General features: G+C 37.4%; 1 protein-coding gene across 3 annotated transcripts in view; it reads left to right on the forward strand.

Moving 5' to 3' along the window:
- The first annotated feature begins 1,614 nt into the window (after window positions 1-1,614).
- Window positions 1,615-21,440, forward strand: part of JAKMIP1 (janus kinase and microtubule interacting protein 1) — a 90,225-nt gene continuing 70,399 nt past the window's right edge. For 2 of the 3 annotated variants that reach the window (XM_086612169.1, XM_086612170.1), the window contains exons 1-2: window positions 1,615-1,883; window positions 13,617-14,111. In XM_086612169.1, coding sequence (XP_086468295.1) covers window positions 1,755-1,883; window positions 13,617-14,111 — 624 coding nt within the window. In that variant the 5' untranslated portion in view covers window positions 1,615-1,754. The remainder of the gene's footprint in view (window positions 1,884-13,616; window positions 14,112-21,440) is intronic. The other variant, XM_086612171.1, reaches the window with a different exon arrangement.

Genomic DNA, 21,440 nt, shown 5'->3' on the forward strand with positions numbered 1-21,440 from the left:
CACAAGTGTTTATTTGTTTTGTAAGGTAGATTTAATACATAAGTAAGATTAAAATTTAACTCAATTTCCTGTTTTATTTTTCATAAATTATATACTAAAATGCTCACTAATGAATTTAAGGAACAGATTAAATTTTATTGCATCAGATAAATAAAGATTATTAAATTTGGAAGGAAAGACATCTGATATTACAAAGCAAAACAATGATTTCACTTAAGTTACTTTAGCAAATAATGGGTATAGTTGGTCTTTTTTCAATTGTTCTTTATAAATTAAAGAACTCCGTGGGAATATTGTCAAACAGACTGAGACTTAATGTCCTGAGTTCTGTTCACGTTTCGTCTGACTTCACTTGTCATTTTGAGCAGGATATTTAACTCGGTTTCTGTTTATCAGTCCTTAAAGAGGAGAATAAAATGTATTTAGTTGAACTCACCAAGTGGTGTTTGTGTGTACACACCTGGGGTATTGGTTACCCTTTTAACCCTTATTAGAGTTATCCTGTTAATCCTTGAGAAAGTATGTGCCAAAGAATGCATGTGATTTTCATTCTAAAACAATTTATGAAATAACTCCCCGGCAAAGGTAGATTGGAAAGAGCAATTTACTCTATGAGGGCAATTTGGTAGCAATTTTCTTGGAAATACAATACTCCAGGAATGTAGTTCAGTATTAAAGTAGAAACCTCTCTGCATCACTGGCAATTTAATGATGAAAAATATGTGGATATTTAAAATAAGCGGAGGACGTGGGTTTGGAAACTAGTTAAGCATTGATTGCTCAGTTTGTTCTTGTGGAGCACTACGTTATTCTTAGAGAAGAGCCAAGAGGAAAAAAGCAGCAGATTAAGCTTCTATAACTATTCTTAAAGCAAACTAATCGTGGGATTTCCTTGTTATTGGAATTAGGGTACTTTGTCTGCTATTGATATTCTCCTTGAATATTACATAAAGGTGATTTAAATAATTGAATACTTACTAAGCTTAGAGGTATGCTGGGGAATGAAGATGAAGTTAAATACCTTCATGTTTTGATTGGAGTATTTCAAACAATATCAACCCTGAACATAAGCAGTTTATATATATATGTATATATTTAAGGAGTGATTTAAAACTGTTTTTCCAGCTTTGTGATACCTTTTCCATATATCCTGGTGCTGTGAGACTTGATGACAATTGCGAATAATGCAATTATGAATCATAACTAATACATTAAGGTGAGAAGTGCTTTCTTCTTACTATAGGAAATAAACTATTCCCACTGAAACACCACCAGCCTCAGTTAATTTATGATTTTTCCAGTGCCTCTTGGGAATCCTGAGCAAGTTAGCTCTAAATAAGATACTATTTCTGTTTATATGCTATATTCATCATAAGTGTAAAGAGTTTTATTTCTGGGGACATCAGATGACAGTGGATGGGGTTTAGATAAGATGATGAAATATAACTTCTTCTTTTCTGATCTATTTCTTTCAAAGTCTAGTGCACTATGCAATATAGTATATACTACAAGGAAGTTCAGTGTCCTTTAAAACTGGATGTTAAGTCTGATGTTTGATTCTGCTCAACGTTGTATCTAATTCTGTTCTCAATACTTTGTTTCTTCCAGGACATGAGAGATCGCTTCCACAATGGCAGAGATTTGTGTGAAAGATTTTGTTGAACACTACATGACTCTTAAATGCTAAAAGCAGAAGGCACTAGCTGGTATCTCAGCGTGGAGCAAAAGTTTTATTTTAAACTTCAAAAATAATTATGTCAAAAAAAAGTCGTGCCAAGGGAGAGAAGTCTGACATGGAGACTGAAGCCCTGCAAGCTGCTAATGAGGAGCTACGAACTAAACTAACCAACATCCAGATAGAATTTCAGCAAGAAAAAAACAAGGTATTTGTCTGTCTATATTTTGTGGTCAATCTTAACAGCAGCACTGTTAGAAACCAGCAGAGCTTGAATTTCAAGCTAGTTTGCTGCTAGAATGCATTAGCCTTAAATGAAAAACACGTGACAGAAGTGAAATCAGAAGAACCACTGAAATTGGTGCCAACTACTTTAAATAATTTGTAAAAGGAGGTAAATATTCCCAGACATCCAGTTGCTGAAATTTGCAGTCACAGCAATACAAATGGCACTAGCTTAGCCTGATTTACAGGCAGCAAGAGAGATTTCATAGAATCATAGACCTGGCATAGGCTGGAAGGGACCTCAGAGATCATCTCATCCAACCTCCCTGTCATGGGCAGGGACGCCTCTCAACTAGACCAGGCTACTCAAGGCTCTGTCCAACTTGGCCTTGAACACCTTCAGGGAGGGGGCATCCACAACTTCTCTGGGCAATTTATTCCAAAGTCTTACCACCCTCGTACTGAAGAATTTCTTCCTAAAATCTAATCTAAATCTGTTCTCCTTCAACTTAAACCCATTTCCCCTTGTCCTATCAGTGGACACTCTTGTAAAAAGTCCCTCCCCAGCCTTCCTGTAGGTTCCCTTCAGGTATTGGAAGGCAGCTATTAGGTCCCCCTGAAGTCTTCTCTTTTCAAGGCTGAACAATCCCAGCTCCCGCAACCTGTCCTCGTAGCAGAGGTGCTCCAGCCCCTGGATCATCTTTGTGGCCCTCCTCTGAACACGCTCCAACAGATCTATGTCTCTCTTATGGTGGGGACACCAGAACTGGATGCAGTATTCGAGGCGGGGTCTCACAAGAGCAGAGTAAAGGGGGAGAATCACCTCTCTTGACTTGCTGACCACGCTTCTCTTGATACATCCCAGGATGCGGTTGGCCTTCTGGGCCGCATGAGCGCACTGCCGGCTCATGTTGAGCTTCTCATCTATAAACACCCCCAAATCCTTCTCTTCAGGGCTACTCTCAACCCACTCTGTGCCCAGTTTGTATTTGTGCCTAGGATTGGCCCGACCCAGGTGAAGGATGTTGCATTTTGACTTGTTGAAGCTCATGCAGTTTGCACTGGCCCATTTCTCAAGCTTATTAAGGCTTTGTATTTGATCTTAGCACTGAAAACTGTATGTTGTAAAAAGAAGCTTCTTCAAAGTCAAACATCAGCACCATCTTCAAAGCATGCCACTTTAAATGCCTATGGAGAATGTAAATTAACTGGAAATCACCTCTGTAGGAGTCCTGATTTGATTTGCTGAGGTTCTGTGTGACATTGCTCTGAGCTGTTCAATGATGGAGCCGATTGCTAATGAAACAGATCCGTCAATATTTGTCTATCTAGCCCATGTTCAACAGGTATTTCAGTAATCAAGTGAACACCTAGGAGAAATTGTTCCTTCATGAAGTACGTAAATATTTATAAAGATTAGCATTTTCTTTTATCTCTTTTATATATCTTTTAAATAAGGACAAGCCAATAAGGTTATTTCTATTCTATTCATTTATTAATCTCAATTAGTGCATTTGGCTTTGCACTAGACAGTCCTGGAGGTGATTCCATGTGGAGATGGATTTATCTGTGTGTGTTTGGTGGTTGCAATAGTCTCAAGGACTTAATGAGTGGAATAAGTATGCACTGAAAACGTTTTCACTTTATATAATACAGCTTTGTTCTAGCCTTGTTTCTTTATATTAGTGTAAAATTTGGAACACCTGAATAATAATATTCCTATATGTTCTAGTTTCTTTAACAGCCTTGTGTGATACTTAGCTTGAATGGTCTTATTTTTCATATTTTAATTTAAAAAGCAGACACCCCCCCCTACAAATATAATATTCAGAATTTATTTCTTATGGAGGAAAAAGAAACAGTAAAGCCTTAATTCTTGTTTGACTGATATGATAGATTCAGTATATATCAGCCAACTAAATTTGTGTTGCCTTGGAAATTTTTCTTTCTCTCAGACTCAAGCAAAAAGTCATATCTCTTACGAGTCAGCAGTATTGATGAGTGGACCGAAAAGTCTTTTTTTTTTTGCTATTAGCTTCCTCATCCAACTTCTACTCTTGTTTGATACAATGAGAATAAATTAAAAAATGGAAGTGGCACAAACTACTTGTGCTTCTTTAAACCACACACCATGAAATTTATTGGTGACTGATACCCTCTAAAATAGAATTTACCAGCTGATAAATCACATTATTTTGCTGTAATTTTAACGTCTCATGCTGTCGTTAGGAAAGAAAGAGACTTGTGAGCTGATGGTACGTTACATTTACATTAGTAAATTTTTCTTTTTAGTTTGTCTAGTTTATTTAGTTTATCTTATTTTCTATTTGGTTCTGTATTGCTTTTTATATAGAAATACGGATGTGAATTTATTATCATCTTTTAATTGCATTACAAAGAGCACATAATTATAAAGTTATCTTATACCTTGGACAGAAGAATGAATTAATTTTGAGTGTTCAAATTACTCAGATTCTAAAAAAATCTACAAAAAGATTACATGAACCTTAAGAAGAGTTAGGCCTGATTTGCTTCCAAGTTTGATGCTTTACCTGTAAAAGCATCAAGTTTAACTCTGATTCAACTAAGAATAAAGTGTAGCTATACAACCACGACAGCTGTAGGAACATTTTATACAACTAGTTTGCAATTTACCAGTGTCCAGTCTGGTCTTCAGTTTGGTTACCTGTTCATCTTTCTACAGTTTGAGAATTTCATATTTCTGGAGTATTGAGGTTGTTACAGGAGACACACCTGTGTATTGTGCACATATGTGTGCAGAGAAATGAGTGGGCTCACATATGTGATGTGTAGGTGAATATGAAAGAGGAGATTACAGCCAGGGTGCTCTGAAATCCTACCAAATGTACAGTGCAGTCATAGGAAATTCTGCAGCATGTTGGAGTGCATTTCTGGGAGGATTGGGGGGAAAAAGGTCTTCAGCCTCTCCCACATCTTTGCTGTGGTGCTTGCTCTAAATCATTTAAGTATAATTAAGCTGTGTAGTTTATTTCCCACCGTGAGGGCAACAGCCTGCTCTCTGTCTGTGCAGAAGTTATATAGAATGCCTTGACTTACAAGATGTGTAAATTAAAGCCATAGAGATTTTTCCTCTTTAGACCGTAGCTTAAAAATTCGTAACAAAACCAACAAAAATTATGACTTAGTATCAGAAAAGTAAAAACACTGCACCCAGAGAATTCTAAGTAAATTAGATTATTGGCACAGGGGTAAGAGAGAATGTATTGAAGTTGCTAAACAGACAGCTCTGTGGCCTGTGGGACATAAACTGTATTAGGAAAGGTAACAAACTCTTGTGGGGCCCATTAATTTAATTTAATTCTCCTAAACTATTTTGTCCCTCCTGTATATGCCTATATTAATGATTTATCTGAGGAAGAACCTTCTAATTTATGAGACTCATCAGAAATAGAAATTAATCTTAACATACTTCTGTCTACAAAATACTGGTTTCTTTGAAACAAAATTTTACCCAAGAGACATTCAAAACTTCCTGCATGTTTTCCCAGTTCACTTTGTTTCATTTGTTGTTGAGCCATTTAAAGAAATTTCTCCTGGGATTATAGGTTTGCTGCCATCTATGGAGAGCCTGGAGAAGGAAATGCATGACCTGAACACAGGCTCACATGCTGCCCTCTCTCTGCTAGTGGAAATGTTGGGTTGGAAGACATCCAAAATTTGAGTATCAAGTAACAAGTAGATGACCAAAGCACAAAAACTGTACTTATTTGAAAATGAATGTAGATAGGACTCGCTCTAACTGAATCTTAACATCTAGTGCAGTAAGCACGGGGAGCTGCAGTGAATGAGCATAGTCTTGGCAGTCAGTGTCAAGAAAACGTGGATCAAATGAATGCCTATGCTGAGATCCCTGAATATTTAGAAACAAGTATTAAAAGGTATCTATTCCTACTGAAATTGTTAGCAAACATCAGAAGATGGTTTTCCAATACTTCGAGTAGTATTTCGTTCCTGATGGAAAGATGTTACAGTGTTTGCTGTCACTATTGCTCCATCTTCACCAAGTTCTGCTATTGCTTTTAAATATCGATATTCTGCTTGTGACTGCACATTTATAGAGTTGAGATTGCAACGCATCTAGGAGTTAGGATAAGTGAGATGTTTTGACTCAGTTGCCACTGTATCACCTCACAATTTTATAGAATGTTTTTGTAAGTCCTCATGCTTTTCCCGTATTTCTTTGGGTTTTTTGAGCTTTGATGTCAGATGTTGAATCTGTGTGTAACAGTGACTCCTTGTAAATTGGAAAAAAAAAAATCTGTTTTCAATATGTGATATTAAAAAAAAAAGAGCATATCATACTGTCAAAACAGCTTTATTTACTGGGGACTAAAAAAGTTGTATGGAAAAGAGTTATGGGCAGTATGTATGGAAGAACTCTAAATACAGCTGTTGATCTGAGAGTTCAGACATATTGAATATGTATTTAAATGAATGTTATTCCCATCTGCTATGTATGGAATAAGAAAAGAGCTGGTTAACTTACTGAACTATAAGGAGTGTGCTGAAGAGTAAGGAGACACTAGGGTATTGTAATTGGGAATGAAATACGGCAACCCTCGTGGAGCAGGGAAATGGGTGAAGTATTGGTAAAACCATATATAGTTACTTCTGCCACTACTGACTGGGATTAAAAGGAAGCACATCCCTATGGATAGGTTTTTTTCCTGACAGCAGTTGAAGGGAATCTGAATTCAGCTGTTCTCTGTGCCTAATATATAAATATAAATTCTCAATACTTAACAAAATCAGTAAAACAAGAGAATTCTGGACATCTGTGAAGCATTGGACAGTAAGTAGCAAAGTTATTAAGAATAAATGTGGCGGTGTTAATTCAATCAGAATTCAAAATTATTAAATGAGTGAATATGCTAAACATGATAATGCAGTTTCTAACCCAGGTAAAACATTTACTGGAGAGGAGTGAGACATCAATAGACAGATATTAAGCAATGATTATCATTAACTTGGAAGAATCAACAAGAAAATAATGTAATTAAACCTTTCAGATGGTATCCTGCTGGAAGTGGTCAATAAAAAACACAGTGCAAGAGATTCTAAGAAAGTCAGATGTTACAGTGTGATCTACAGGAAAATTCCACTCAGAACTGTAGTAATACCTTTAAAATTAATGTATCTTATCAAATTATATATCTAAACTATTTAAATCCAGAGTAAAAATACAATCACTGGAGCCTGTAGAAGTTTCTAGGAGATCCAAATGTAGCATAGGGCAAAGAGGTAATTTTCATGTATTCAGATACAAATAGAAACACATTCTCTGTGATCCTTTGATATTGTCACATAATCTTGAAAGTTTAGGTTAAAAGATCATCAGAAGTGGAAATTATTGAGGCAAGAAAAATTGGAGTAGATGCGGTGCCTTGATTTTTTTTTTTTTAATTCTTTTTAAAGAGTTTTTTTTTATTATTTGTTACTGGGAATGGGCATGCAAGAAGAGAATATTTATGAAAGTGAAGAGAATAAAGAGTGAACACAGGAGACTTGCTGTGGAGAAGGAATGACAAGTACGATCATAGATAAACGAAGCAAGCAGTAGAGGCGGATGGACTGAAAAAATGGTGACTAAGTGTACTGGTTTTAGCTGGGATAGAGTTAAATTTCTTCACAGTAGCTAGTATGGGGCTGTGTTTTGAATTTGTGCTGAAAATTGTGTTGATAACACAAGGATGTTCTCGTTACTATTGAGCAGTGCTCACGCAGAGCTGGGGCCTTTTCTGCTTCTCACACTGCCTTGTCTGTGGGTCAGCTGGAAGTGCACAAGACTTTGGGAGGAGACACAGCTGAGACAGCTGACCCCAACTGACCAAAGGGATATTCCAGACCATATGATGTTGTCATGCTCAGCAATAAAACTGAGGGGGAGGTTGGCCGGAGGGCTGCTCCTCAGGGACTGGCTGGGCATCAGTCTGTTGGTGGTGAGCAATTGTTGGGATTGGCATCACTTGTCTGTCTTGGATTTTATTTTCATAGAATCATAGAATCCTTTCAGTTGGAAAAGACCTTTAAGATTATCGAGCTCAATCAATGATCTTTCCTCTCTCTCTCTTTTTCTTCTTTTTTCCTTACAATTTAAAAAAAAAATATTTCTTTTTAATTATCAAACTGTCTTTATCCCAACCCATGAATTTCTTTCCCTTTTTTACCTTTCCAGTTCTTCCCCCACCCCACCGAGGGTGATGAGGAGTGAGTGAGCTGAGTGGTGCTTAGTTGCCAGCTGGGTTTAAACCACGTAACTGAGCACTGAGTACAAGTTCCATCAAAGCAAGGTCTGATACGGTGGAGTCATGTTTGACTGCTGCTTCTGACGTTTCTAAACTCTTAGTAGAGGAGAAGGAGATTTGGGGAAGTGGTTGCCTGAAAAAAGAAACAAGGCAAAGAAGGTCAGATTCTTGGACAAGTGGAAGTGATAAAAGCTACATTCAGAAGGTGCAATATGATGCTATGATTGGGAAAGAAGTAAGATTTCCTAGGCTGTGGACTGATGTGACCACTTGCAGGCCTGATTTCATCTTTTTATTGGAGGTGACAAGTTCCCCAGAAGTCTTTCGCTATCTTCCTTAAGTTTGAAAGATCTACTTTGCAAGTTTAATACTCCACAGAATAGTTACTGTGTCCTAAAACCTACAGATTTTTAGCATGTTTTTCCCCTAAAATAGTTGATTTTTTTTCATTTTAGCACAGAGGTCTAAATAAATAACTAACAATCTAGTTGATGGAGAATTTATCCTTGACATGTGTCATCAGTTCAAATAATTATCAACCTTTCACATTGAGTATCTTCATCTTTTTGTTCTGACACTAACCTATTGCACTGTAATTTTCTCTTGCTATATCACTTTGCCATGTCACTTCCAAGTAGGAACCTCAAGTGTCCAGCAGTTATAAGTCATCCAGTGCCCTAAGTAGTCTCTGATATGGAGACCAAAGTGTGACTGTGTGTTTGGGGGGACATCGATTACTGCTGCTGTTTCTACTCAGCTCCCTGCTGTAGCAGTGCCTTTCAGAGACTCAGCTTTTGGGGTTGTTTCTCCTCCTTATCTTCGGACACCATACCAGTGTAGACATATTAAAGCTGATCCAAGTAGATGTACAGATCTCCTGAATTAATCTTTTAGACCTGTTCCCCCCTCCAAGTGGATTTCTGATATGACTGGACACTGCAAAGCTGATTCCTTTCCCATTTCAGTATCAACCCTTTTTGGCTTATAACCAGGAAAAGATCAGGCAAACAAAGCTGCTGCACTGGAGGTGACACCTTTGGCTTAGATGTGGTTGATGTGGATGCAAAATATCTATTCAAGAAGAGCTGTCCCAGTGGCCTGGCTGACAACAGCTCGTTAGTCTTCAGATACTCAGTTAAACACCTTAACCCTGGCACTTGGTGAAGGCAGATTGCTAAGAAGCCAAAGATGGGGCGGAAGGTGTGTACTCAAAGGAAGTGTTTCTTCGCTGCCTGGAAAAACATAAAGGAAAGAGAAAAGCAAAAATTGGGCAGGATTTGCCTGCCAAATTGGAATTTCAGAGGCATATAGCAAGTTGATTTGGAATATTTGGTTACAACCTGGTGATACCAGTGTTTTCCTGTATAATTTAGAGCATGTGAACATGAATATGGAGCAATGAAACCTTATATTGCCCTGGAGAAGTGATGTTTCAGAGTGTTTTGCAGAAGGTACTCAGGAATATTCAACATCAGGCCCAGAAAAATGTGTTCCTTTTAAATTTTATTAAAATTCTTCAAATTATAGTGGCTGGAGCCAGCTTCACCTCGATTGGTTACCATTGGATTTGTGTGTACAGGGACATAGCAAAAAGAGAAGGAAAGAGATAATTTATTACTTTTACCGATTTTGTTATTTTGTCCCTTGTCATGTCACTGGAAATGAGGTCTGTATTAAAAAATGTTTCTTTTCTACACACTTTCCAAAATAAGACCTTTGGAATGCAGGGAAGACATTTTTCAAGATATTGCTGTAGATGTGGCTGCAATTCAGTGAAACCATATTTAGTCACGCAGTATGATGCATAATTTTCCAACTTTTTTTTTATTTCTTGTTCTTTTACTTACACCCCACAAGTGATTGACTGTTGTGCCACAGATAAAAAGCATCAGGGTTTAAATCCAAGAGAAAAAAGTTGAAGTAGCCCTCAGTGAGTTCTTATCATAACATTTTTATTAGGACAGTGGTTCAGTAGCACTCAGAAACATATATGGGTTAACAGGTTATTGCCTTTTAGAAATGCATAATTTTAAATTTATGTCATTGACTCTAGTTCATAAAACCGAGCTATTATATTTCTGTCTCAAGTGCGCAAACTGCCTTGTCAAAGAAAACACCACCAGATGCAAATGTTCTACGATAATACAATCATATTGTTTTAAAGAAAAATCCTTCTTTCAGGCACTGGTCAGACATAAGAAAGGGAAGAAGCAATGATGTTTGGCATTATTTTTCCAAGAAGTTAACTTCTGCTTTGGCAACAATGTTGTACCAATGTGCAGTGATTTTTAAAGATTTAATCAGAAAGGTAGAAAATATGTGTTTATTGGTGTCCTGATATCCTGCCTGACTTTGTTTCCTTCATGTTCTCCCTATGAACAGAACAGCTTTCTTCATTATGTGCCGGATATTAAAAAAAGACAAATTGCTTTAAAGTTTAAGTTAATTTTGAAACTGAGACTTAATCATATGGGAAAATACCACGTTACTATTTTCATTCAGTCAGTTTCTCTGGAAGCCAGACATGTACAGGTCTGCGTAGTGTACGGAAGAGAGGGACAGAGGGAGTACAGGAAGGACAGCTTACGGCTTTCAGGGAAGACCTAGCGGACAGATCTAACTTTCCATCTTCTCTGACGAGAATCAGTAGCAAGGAAAGACTTTTTAAAGACCTTGAGAATGAGAATGCATCTTTTTTACTGGGTCATGAGGAGTGGTAGGCATTTAAGATGCAGTGTAAAAATCCAGGATTTTTAGAAGGATTCTTATTCTTGTTTATATTGTTCTTGCTGAAGCTTTGTAAGTAAAATGACTAGTGGTATATGAAAATATTGTTAGTCTGAGTGGTTTAACGTGTTCTCTCATGCAGCAACAATGCATGTAGATGTTGCCTTCCCCCAATTCAATGAAAGATGAAAAAATTGAACAAGTATGTCATTTTGTGTAACTCAGTACTCCTTCAAAATTTGAGAATCCATTTCTTGTATATTAAAAATGCTTTTAGAAACCACATTCATTAATGTGTTGTATTGAAAACCGTCTTTCAGGTTTATGCTTTGTGTACAATGTGACTCATTTTAAAATACTGTAGTTTTGAAGGTATATTAACCTTGTTTATATATGCCATTATACAGTTTGTTTTCCTGTCATCATTACTAGGTTTCATTGCACAGTTTCATTCCAAGTTTCTTTGCTCGTTAGTAAGAAATTAACTAATAGATCTAAGTAAATAACAAGTATTGATTTATTTCAAATTTATCAATAAACTGATCCACTTGTGGTAGTAAATAGGTAATTGGCTTAGCTTTGTTATAGCATCATAGAATGGCTGGGGTTGGAAGGGACCTTTAAGATCGTCTAGTCCAACCTCCCTGCTATGAACATAGACAGGAGAGTCCTAGACTCTCCTATGGAATTGCATAGCCTAATGCAAGTACTGAAAATCAATCCTATCCACTATAGGTTTGGAACTAAATGTCATCCCACCTGCAGATAATTTCCAATAGCCAGACTTACCATTTTAGGAGAAAATTGAAGAAATCATTCAATCCATCTTTCTTCATAAAGATATATCTGAATCATCCTGGAATAGAGTAACAATATCTGTGCAATAAAATCTGCTTCTAATGGTGTCTGATTCAGAGCTGTTACCTTTTCTACAGGTGTAGTTATAGTGCTCTCCCAGCTGTGTTTATTCCACAGTGTATCTAGAGGATTACTTTCATGAAAATGTGGATACCTTTCCTCCCTCTCCTACTCCAGCCTGTTTCCTTTCTGTTTTCATTTTATTTTATTTTATTTCATTTTTAAAAATCCAGGATAAGTTTGAGTTGGTTAATTCTCAAAGTTACTGTTGAGAATAACAAGATTATAACAAAATAATGAAGGTTTCTAGGCCTTTCCTGAACTAGTACTATTACTTTTAATTAACTCTTGATTTTTTGTTTTGACTGTAGAATCTGGAACCATGAAAAAATTTTTTTGATTGTGCCTCTGTAGTAAATGATAGTCTGAATATTAATAAAGATCTCCCATACTTTCTGAACTAATCTGAGGCAAGTTGCAATTCTGGCTTAGTTTAGCATCAATTAAATGCTAAATGTTTGGTATGTATGATTGTATTGCCACTCAAGGTTAAAACACAAGTCTTTGAAATCTCTGCCTCTGGCTTTGCTTTAGATGAGAATTACATGTGTAGAGCCCATATTTTGGCAGTCACTGTGATAGGAACAGTAGAAAGATTTTGCATGATGAAATACATTATAACATTTCTGGTGTACTTCAATATGGAAGCTTTTCTCCTTTTTTTTTTTTTGTTCTTTTTTATTTTTTTTTCCCCTTCCAAAGTAAATCTAATCCCACTTGGAAAAAGCATTTCTTTCCATGCAGCCTGCTGAGCATCTTTTTATAATGAGGTTTCATCACAGCAGGTATTACTATAATGGGCTATGAGACCTTTCCCCTACTCCCCCACAACCCTTACAGTCACTGGCCTATATTTTCTGAAGTGTCTGAGGACGGTAAGTAGCCTCAGTTTTGGGATGTCCTGTCTGAAGCCCCTTGAGTAGACTTGATTTTTCAGAAGACAAATTCTTTTGGCTTATTTAATAAGGACTTTCCCGTTAAAGTAGCTAAGAAATTAAGAGATCCAAAATCAATGTCTTTTTTTTCCTTCTCCCCCTCCTCTTTATTTGTTTTTATTCTCCATATTCCTACTTGAGAAGAACACCCCTTTGCTGATAGGATTTCTTCTCTCTGTTCCTTCAAAGCAAGACCCTTTCTCATCTGATTAGCAGGAAGTACCATAAGACAAGTAGTGAGTTTGGGTGTAATAATTTGAGACTGAAATCATAAAGGCAGTATGTGTGTAAATTAGGTAAATCAATCTATCCCTGTCTGAGCATCCCACCTGTAAAACAGTGGTAGTGCTGCTTAGGTACAGAAGGATGTTGTGGGAATAAATTAATTGGATGCATGTGAAGATCTAAGTCACTATGAGCATCTGTGAAGTATGGTCCTTCAAATACTGGTAAGTTTTCTAGCATTTCCTTCCCAAAATAAACACAAACTCTTTTCTCTTTGCTTTGTTTTCCATCTGCTTGTAGAGCACAGTTATGGATGAAAGTAGTCTTGGGCAGTTGGTGGAGGAGATGAGAGAACTAGTTAGGATGCTGCTCGATTTTATTTTATTCCCTAAAACTATGAGAATTTGTTTCCAATAGCACAACCCATGGCAAATTCCTGCTCACTCATGGTCTTTTTCTTGCCCTGGTTCTCTATTTGTTTACTGGAGAGAGAGGTGTCAGGTGTGCAGGCTTTGCTTTTGAATATTCAGGATGAGTTTTTAATAATGTTTAAGAAAAAGCTCCCTTGGTGACTTTTAACAGCACAGTAGCACTTGTTAATCAATGTTTATATTGGTGTTCCAGGTGGGTAAATTGAGAGAGAAAATCCAAGAGGTTAAGCAAGAAAGGGAGCAGGAGCAGCACAAGCACACTGCCTATGTTTCCGAACTGAAAGCCAAGCTCCACGAGGAGAAAATGAAGGAACTTCAGAGCGTCAGAGAGCTCCTGATCCGGCAGCACGAGCAGGAGGTGGCAAGAATGGTGAAAATTAAGGACGGAGAAATTCAGCGTTTGCAGTCAACAGTCAACGTTCTGCGGGATGGGGCAGCTGACAAAGTGAAGACGGCGCTGCTGAGCGAAGCAAAGGAGGAGGCTCGCAAGGCGTTCGACGGTGAACGGATGAAGTTGCAGCAGGAGATCTTGGAGCTGAAATCTGGCAAAAAGCAGCTTGAAGAAGCTTTGAACAACATTATGCAGGCGGATAAAATGAAGGCGGCTGACCTGCGCACGGCTTACCAGTCCCATCAGGATGAGATTAATAGAATAAAGCGGGAATGTGAAAGGGAGATCCGCAGGCTGGTAAGTTCCTTAAGTACTGTGTAGTTATTTCAATTTATAGTGGGTATTAGTATATTGCTGTATGTGCCCACAAATATCAAACCACTCTTCTGCAGTGACATCTTTGATCAGTACTGGTTGCTACAATAGGCCACTGTTTCCGCTACTTTCTCCTCCTTACAGCATAGCTGAACCTTGGCTCCATGTTTAGCCCAACCCAATCCAAAGCTTTATATCACATCAAATAGAATATGTGTGCACCAAAACTTTCCAGGATGACTTTTCTCAACAGATCAAAGAAATAAACTTTCCCTTTCCCACTTGCTCAACTATATTCCCTTACAAATTACTGTTGATCAAAACAGTCAGGCATTGATCATTTGACAATGCAAGAACACCTTTGTTAGATGGCAAAATTAACTTTTCAGATACCTTTTATATTTATATTGGAGGAACCAGTTGTGCTGAGACAAGACAATGTCTTTGCTTCTTCTGCATCATTATCCAGGTCATTCGATTTTATTTTTTTTTTTTTTTTAAACGTCTGTGTTTTTTCTATTGCAGCAGAAAAGTTAGGGTCTAGGACAGCAGGCTTTTTTCACGCTTCATAAACCCTAGGATTTCAGCACAGATGGCAGACTACACTGTTTATATAAAATCAAAAACCAGGCAAACTTTCCCAATGAAAGCTAGTGCCCCAAATATCTCAAATTATGCAGCTTTCTAAAATGTAAAGAATCTAAGATGGGCTGTTCACAGTAGTATATTTAGAGAGTTCATCACATGACACTTCTGTTTGGTATCATGATATTTTCCATGTATATGTATATATATGGTTGTTAATCTGTTTAAACCAGCAGTACAATAGCTATGTGAATAAAATTTAAAAATTATAATAAGCATAATAGTTATCATATATCAAGAAGTACAGACTTTAAATGGAACGAAACATCAGTTTTCTTCAGAAAAATATTTTATCAGTTTGTATTTACACAGGTATGTCCTCTTATTTCTTGTATTCTTTAGGAAAAATGATCATGAGGGCAAGCTGCAAAAGTGTAATATTTGTTTAATGGTGATGATTTTCTGTCTGAGACAATGAAAGCTTTTAATGCAGTTAATATTTATGCTTTAAATAAATTGGAGGCTGATCAAATCTCAGGGGTATAATTCCTTGGTTAATGAAAGACCGCGGCAAAGATTGACAATGTGAAGTTTCTGTAAGCGTAGTTTCTTTCATATTTTGTTCCATATTATAAATGTAGAATTTTCAAATCTTGGCTATAAAGTACAGGTAATTTTTGGAAGTGTTGAAGAGGAGAAAAGATTGCTATGTTGTGGCCTGTGTTTTGCTAGAGAATAGTTTCTAATTAAATTTAACCTTCTCCAACCCAAGAAATGGTGAGGTGAGGCACCCCAAATTCCTGTCATCCCAGACTGCCTCAATAAACACACCTACGCGGTGTTTTTGGGTGACATTGTACAGGAACCACTTCTGTCTTCTTTTTTTTTTTTTCAAAAGTGAAAGCTTTCAGCCTGCTGCAGTAACAAAGAATTCATTCGGAATTATAACTGGAGCCTTACTGGACCTCTGTTACTCCGTACATCTAAAACAGTTTTTGGAGAGTGGGCAGATAACTCTTTTTACCTGCTCCCAGCCCCAGCAGAAGCCCAGCATCGGTCTCGTGGGCTTTCCCTGGCAGTGTCCGTATCTCTCCCTCTCCCCACCTCAGGGGAAGTACGGGACAAAGATCTCAGGAGCCTGGTGTTGCCTTGTAGTGCCTAATGAATTTTGATGGTGGGTTTTTTTATGAAATTGTATGGATTGTTGTTTTTATGAGAGAGAAGTGTTTCTTCTAGGAATTCGTAGCAATGTAGGCAGCTGTTATCACATAGGGCACTCTTTAACTGGGACGAGGTAAAAAATATTAGATGCTGCTCGCTTCCTCTGGGAGTGGGATCACAGAATCAGACCATCCGGATATCTCCCTCCTCACCTCTTCCCCCCATTTTAATTAGTGCAGGGGATGCTTGCCTTCCATTTCAGGTTAACCGTACCAGCTGCAGGTTTGGGATACTCAGGTGATTAAGTTCCTACCCTTGTGGGATGAAATGACTAGGATGTGGCTGGCAGCGTTATTAATATTAGCACAGTTCTGTAACCAAGCTTCAATTGATGTGCTGTTTTGTATGTGTTGTGTTTTTACAGTGATATTAAGAAATCAGTGTCTTTGGTATTAACAACCTAAATGGACTGGCCATACTGTAATTCAAAATCAGATAGAGTAATTCAAAGGTTTCGGTGTCTGATTGTCTTGTCAGAGTCAGCTGATTTATTTTGCATTTTAGATCACAGGCTAGTTTTGCAGATGTATTTCATATAGATATTGCAGCTAAAAAAGAAAAACCTCAATATTTTTACCATTTATTTTAATACCTATGACTAATTTGAGTAAAATCTTGCATTTTTTGGCTTCCTGTCAAGAAAAGAAAGTAGTGAGAAAGGAAAAAAGCAAAATCCATTTTCTGTGAATATATGGATACAATTACATTGTGTACATAAACAGCCATGCTTGTATTGTACAAATGTCAGTATTTTAGAAATATGATTAATCAGTTTTGAGATCGCCTTCGCAATTTTGAATTGAACCATGAATAATACCCAAGAAGTCTCAATACAAACAAGATTGAATGGGGAAGATCCTAGTGCCCAATAAGGGAAAGTGAAACAGCTATTTGGCAAAAAATATAACATGCTTTTTATCTGTGCAGTATGAAATTATATTGGAATTTGTCAGTTCCTGTAACTGACTTAATATAACAGCGATATAAATGTTTTCATTAATTTAAGGAATGGCTGTTGACATGAATTTTTTTTATTTATTCCCTCCACCCCTGCCCCTGAAAGAAAATATATTCTTGCTGGCATATACAGTGTGCTGGCAGCTAAGAAACTGAAAGTAAAAATTTACTGGTAAGAAACTGGAGAGACAAATGAAACAGAAGTCTTAAAAGTAAAGAGACAACTTGGAGAATAAGATAAGAAAGCAAGAACTGCTGTTACTTAATTTTTTCAGTCCATGTTTTCTGAGTAGTTGAGTATGAACAATTGCATTATTCTGTCAATGTAGTATGAAACCTGTCCTGATACAGATTCAGATACTTAAAAACAGAAATAACATTAAAAACCAGCAAAGAGGGGAGAAAAAATCAGAAATAGCAAACCGAAAGATAATCTACATGAAGGAAAAATGTTAAAGTCTGTTTTTATGGATCATGATTTTTCTGAAAAAAGAATATGCGAAATTGTAATTGCACTTTTTCGTTCATGGAGCTTCAGTAGAAACAGCCCTGAAGCATACGTTCAGCTGAGGGCTGCAAAGGCAAGCATGTACATACCTAAATTACTCTGTATCAACAGACTTCTGTTTTAATGATATCTTGGTGAGCAGTACATCTGATTTCCTTCTGACGTCTGAACTGGTACAAGGTGAATTTAGTACAGACCTGATTAATGGTGAAGAGAAGTTAGAAGTTGAGTTTATTAAGGTATGTTTATGGAGTAGCTTAAAGAGCAGAACTGTACTACGAGGGCATTTAATTTTTTAATCTAAATATAAAAAAGTACTCAAAATAACAGTATATTTCAGGCAATTTTTCTTGGGCCTCAATTAAGCTTGTCATTTAACTGATTTACGTGGTTTAAAAGCAAGTTTAAAGTTAGTTTTCAGTGGTAAGTAAAATTTCTCTCTTTTGGCTGAAATTGTTGAAATAACGTATTCGAATTGCTGGTGAGTTTTGGCAACAGACCAACCTTATTCTGTTACCAGCACAGCTGTGAAGGAGAGCGTGAATATTAAGTATATCATATCAGTTAGAGGTTACATTCTGGGACTACCTGGACACTGTTTTTAAGAAGGCCCTTACTTTGCAAGACACATTTCTCTAGATACTCTTTTTGCAAAGATAAGGACAATGGACCTTTACAGTGCTTGCCTTGGAAAATATATGCAAAAACCCCAGTCATTAAAAGTATATTGAATTGCATCATCACTGATTTACTCATCTATTGTATTTTTTGAAAAAGAAGGAAAATGAACGCTTATTTTGTCAGACACTGTTAATGTAATATTTAAACTTTAGAATACGCTTGTGCCCTGTATTTTGTAGTGTATAGTTTTGGTAAATATTATTTCCTCTGTTGGAAAGGTCTTTAACATCAAACCTTTCACCTATTTTACAGGCAAATATGATTCAACCTTGTTAAAATCTTTGCACTTACGGTCTTCCTAAATATTCCTAAACAGCTTGGATTGAAAGATTTATTTAACTTTAATGTAAAATAATCCCAGTTTTCTTAACCACAAAATCAATGTAAAAGACTCCACTGATCTTATTAAATGCATAATCAGATCCATTAAGAGGGCACACAGTACACTAGTTGAGTTAAATTTGCTTATTTCAATTGTATTCTCAAATAACCTTATAAAACAGTCTAAAGAGTAATGTGACATTACTGAAGATTCGTGATTGCAAGGAAAAAAGTCCTTTTTCTGTTAATAGAATCAAAGTAAAAGCAATTGTTTTGAGGAGTGATTTTCAGAAGTTCCTATCAACCATGATTTGTGAAGACAGTTGCGCTATTTAAGTGTCCTTAGTCATCTTAGTCCAGATTATCTAGTTGCATGAATTAAAAACTCCTTCCAATGTGGAACTCTTCTGTTTAGTGTTTCCCAAATATAAGTAATGCAGTACCTGGAAGAATGTAATTCAAACTAATAGATTAAGCAGTTTTTAAAGGTAAAAATCAAGGCAATTCCACTTAAACTTCTGTTGAAGGAACACAAAAACCCTGTGCTGAAATAAGTTTACGTACCACTTATATAGTGATTTTTTAAATTATTATTATTTCACTTTTGTGCCTGTGTATAACATTGTGTCTCACAATTTAAGCAAAGACTTCTGAAAGACTGAGAGTAGCATCTTTTCAGAATTAAGAATTAGATTGTTCCAGTTCAGGACAAAAACAAATTTCAACTAAGTCCTTCACAAGTTAGTGTTTTCTAACCTTGTGGAGCACTTAATATATTTGCCTGCCTCTAAGTCCTTACTGTATTACTTAGCATTGACATTCCATACGTGAACTGCAGTACCATACAATCACAGAAAAATTTACATAGTGAGAGTCCTCTCAGGGTCACCTGGTCCAATGTCCTGTGTGAAGCAGGGCTACCTTGAAAGCTGGATCGGGTTGCTCTGGGTCTGCTCCAGTCCAATATGAAAATCCCTGAAGACAGAGATCCACTGTGTCTGTAACAACCTGCCCCAATGCCTAGTCACTGTGAAATTTCTTTCTTCTTCCTCTGTCTGTAACCTTTGATTAATACCCTTGTCCTTTTGCTGTGCATCTCTGAGAAACGTCTGCTTTGTTCATCCCTGTATCCCCCTTTAGAGAGTTGGATGGATACCTGCTATTGTAATGCATCCCATGGTCTTTGGCTGGCTGAGCAAGCTGGGCCCCATTGTGGTCTTACTGACCTTCTGCCAGTTTGTGGCACGTGTCAGTTTGTCAGTATCTTTTTTTTGTGCTGGGGAGCCCAAAAGTGGCTGTGCTACTCCTGGTGCAGTTCCACAAGTGTTTAATAAATGGCTAAATCACTCTCTATCCTTCTGACTACCCTTCTCCTGGTTTGGCCCAGTATCAAGCTAACTTCAATCATTGCAAGCTCTCACCACTGACCCATATCCAACTTGCCCTCCAGGACACCAAAGTTTTTCCTTTTTTCTTTTGTCTTTTTTTTTTTCCCCTTCCTCCTTGCAGAACTGCCAACTTCAATTGGCATCCCACTTTTTCTGTTGCAGGAATTTAAACTCTCCCAGGGGCAGAACGTTGTATCTGTCCCAGGCAAACTTTATGAGATTTTTTTTGGTCAATTTCTCAAACATGTCAAAGTCCTTCTGAATGGTGCTCGTGTTCTTTAGTGTAGTAACAGCTCTCCCAAATCTGGTGTCATCCACAAATTTGGGGATGGTGCATTCTATGTCTTCATCTGGGCAGTTGATAAAGTCGTTAAAATTTGTTATTGCCTTCAAATATTAAGGGGTAAAATTTAGATGACCAAACGAAAAGCTTTTGCCTTCTGAGAGATTCAGCAATTATTTTTCAGTAAAACATGAAAAATAGTCAGAGCAAAAGTTTAACACTCCACCTAAACCCCAAATTACATCCTTTGCGGTTGTGGCAACTATTTTCTAATAACATTCACTTTCTCCTGCATTCCCTAGACTAGGATTTTGCCATTTTAAGGCAGTGAAATTCCTATCTTTAGGTCACATTCAGCACTGAGGGTGGTGCAGAGATTTTTTGCCTCTGAAAATTCTGGTGCAGAGGGACAGCTGGCTGTTGGCAGGGGCACCCCATGTTCCTTTGCTGCCCTGAGAAGGATGGAGCCTGGCTTTTCTCACTTCAGTTGTGCAGTGGCACATGTACATGAGTTTTGTTTCTGGATCAAAATCTTCAATTTTGAGGCTGGAAAGCTCGGTTTTGAATCCTCCAAGTGTGTGCAGTGGTGCATGGTTGGGTAGAGCCTGCTGCAACACGCTTCTTACCAGCCACTGAAACCCGTGTGTGTTTCACACACAGCTGCTGCTACCAAATTGTAGGCTGCTTCTCTGGGTCTTGCCATCTGTTTGAGACGCGTGTTTCAGCTACATTCCAAGGCTGAGCTAATCTCCTGCAAAGACCCTTCCACCACCTCCAGCATTTTAGGACTGCAAAGTGGTACTTTGCTTTCTGTCCTCTGAAGATTTATGCTTGTCCTCTCAGGAGCGAACAGGGCAGCGTTCCACTGGGGGCTGTTTTTTTCCCGAATCAAGCAGATCTAATGAAAGCTTTTTGTAGTGCAGGCTCAGCGTTTCGGTTGTATTCTTAGTATTTTCTAAGGACTCTGTTATGGTAGGTAGGTCACAAATCAGACTTTTATATCTCTTTACAAAATATGGAACAGTATTAAAAATCCATGGAAGTTGTGTATGGTGTGACACCTGGACAAAAAGCTCTTTAAGTTTGGATGACTTAGTTCTTCTACAATTTCCCCCTTTTGACAACTTATTCATTATAGCTCTGTCCATGAACACTCGTAATAAGTAACAAGGGAGATCCGGTAGTGGAAGCTGTATTCAGCTACAGTAATGCAAGGTGCTTTTGAGAAAGATGTGAGAAACCTCCTATCAGTAAGCTCCGGAATTAAGCTTGGGAAGTCTGCCCATATGATGTTTCTTATATAGTTTCTCTTAATATACGCCTTCCCTATGAGATTTACACACTTAAAAAAATATATATGAAAAGCC

Source organism: Tauraco erythrolophus, chromosome 5 (assembly GCF_009769465.1).
Source record: "Tauraco erythrolophus isolate bTauEry1 chromosome 5, bTauEry1.pri, whole genome shotgun sequence".
NCBI classification, from domain to species: Eukaryota; Metazoa; Chordata; class Aves; order Musophagiformes; family Musophagidae; genus Tauraco; species Tauraco erythrolophus.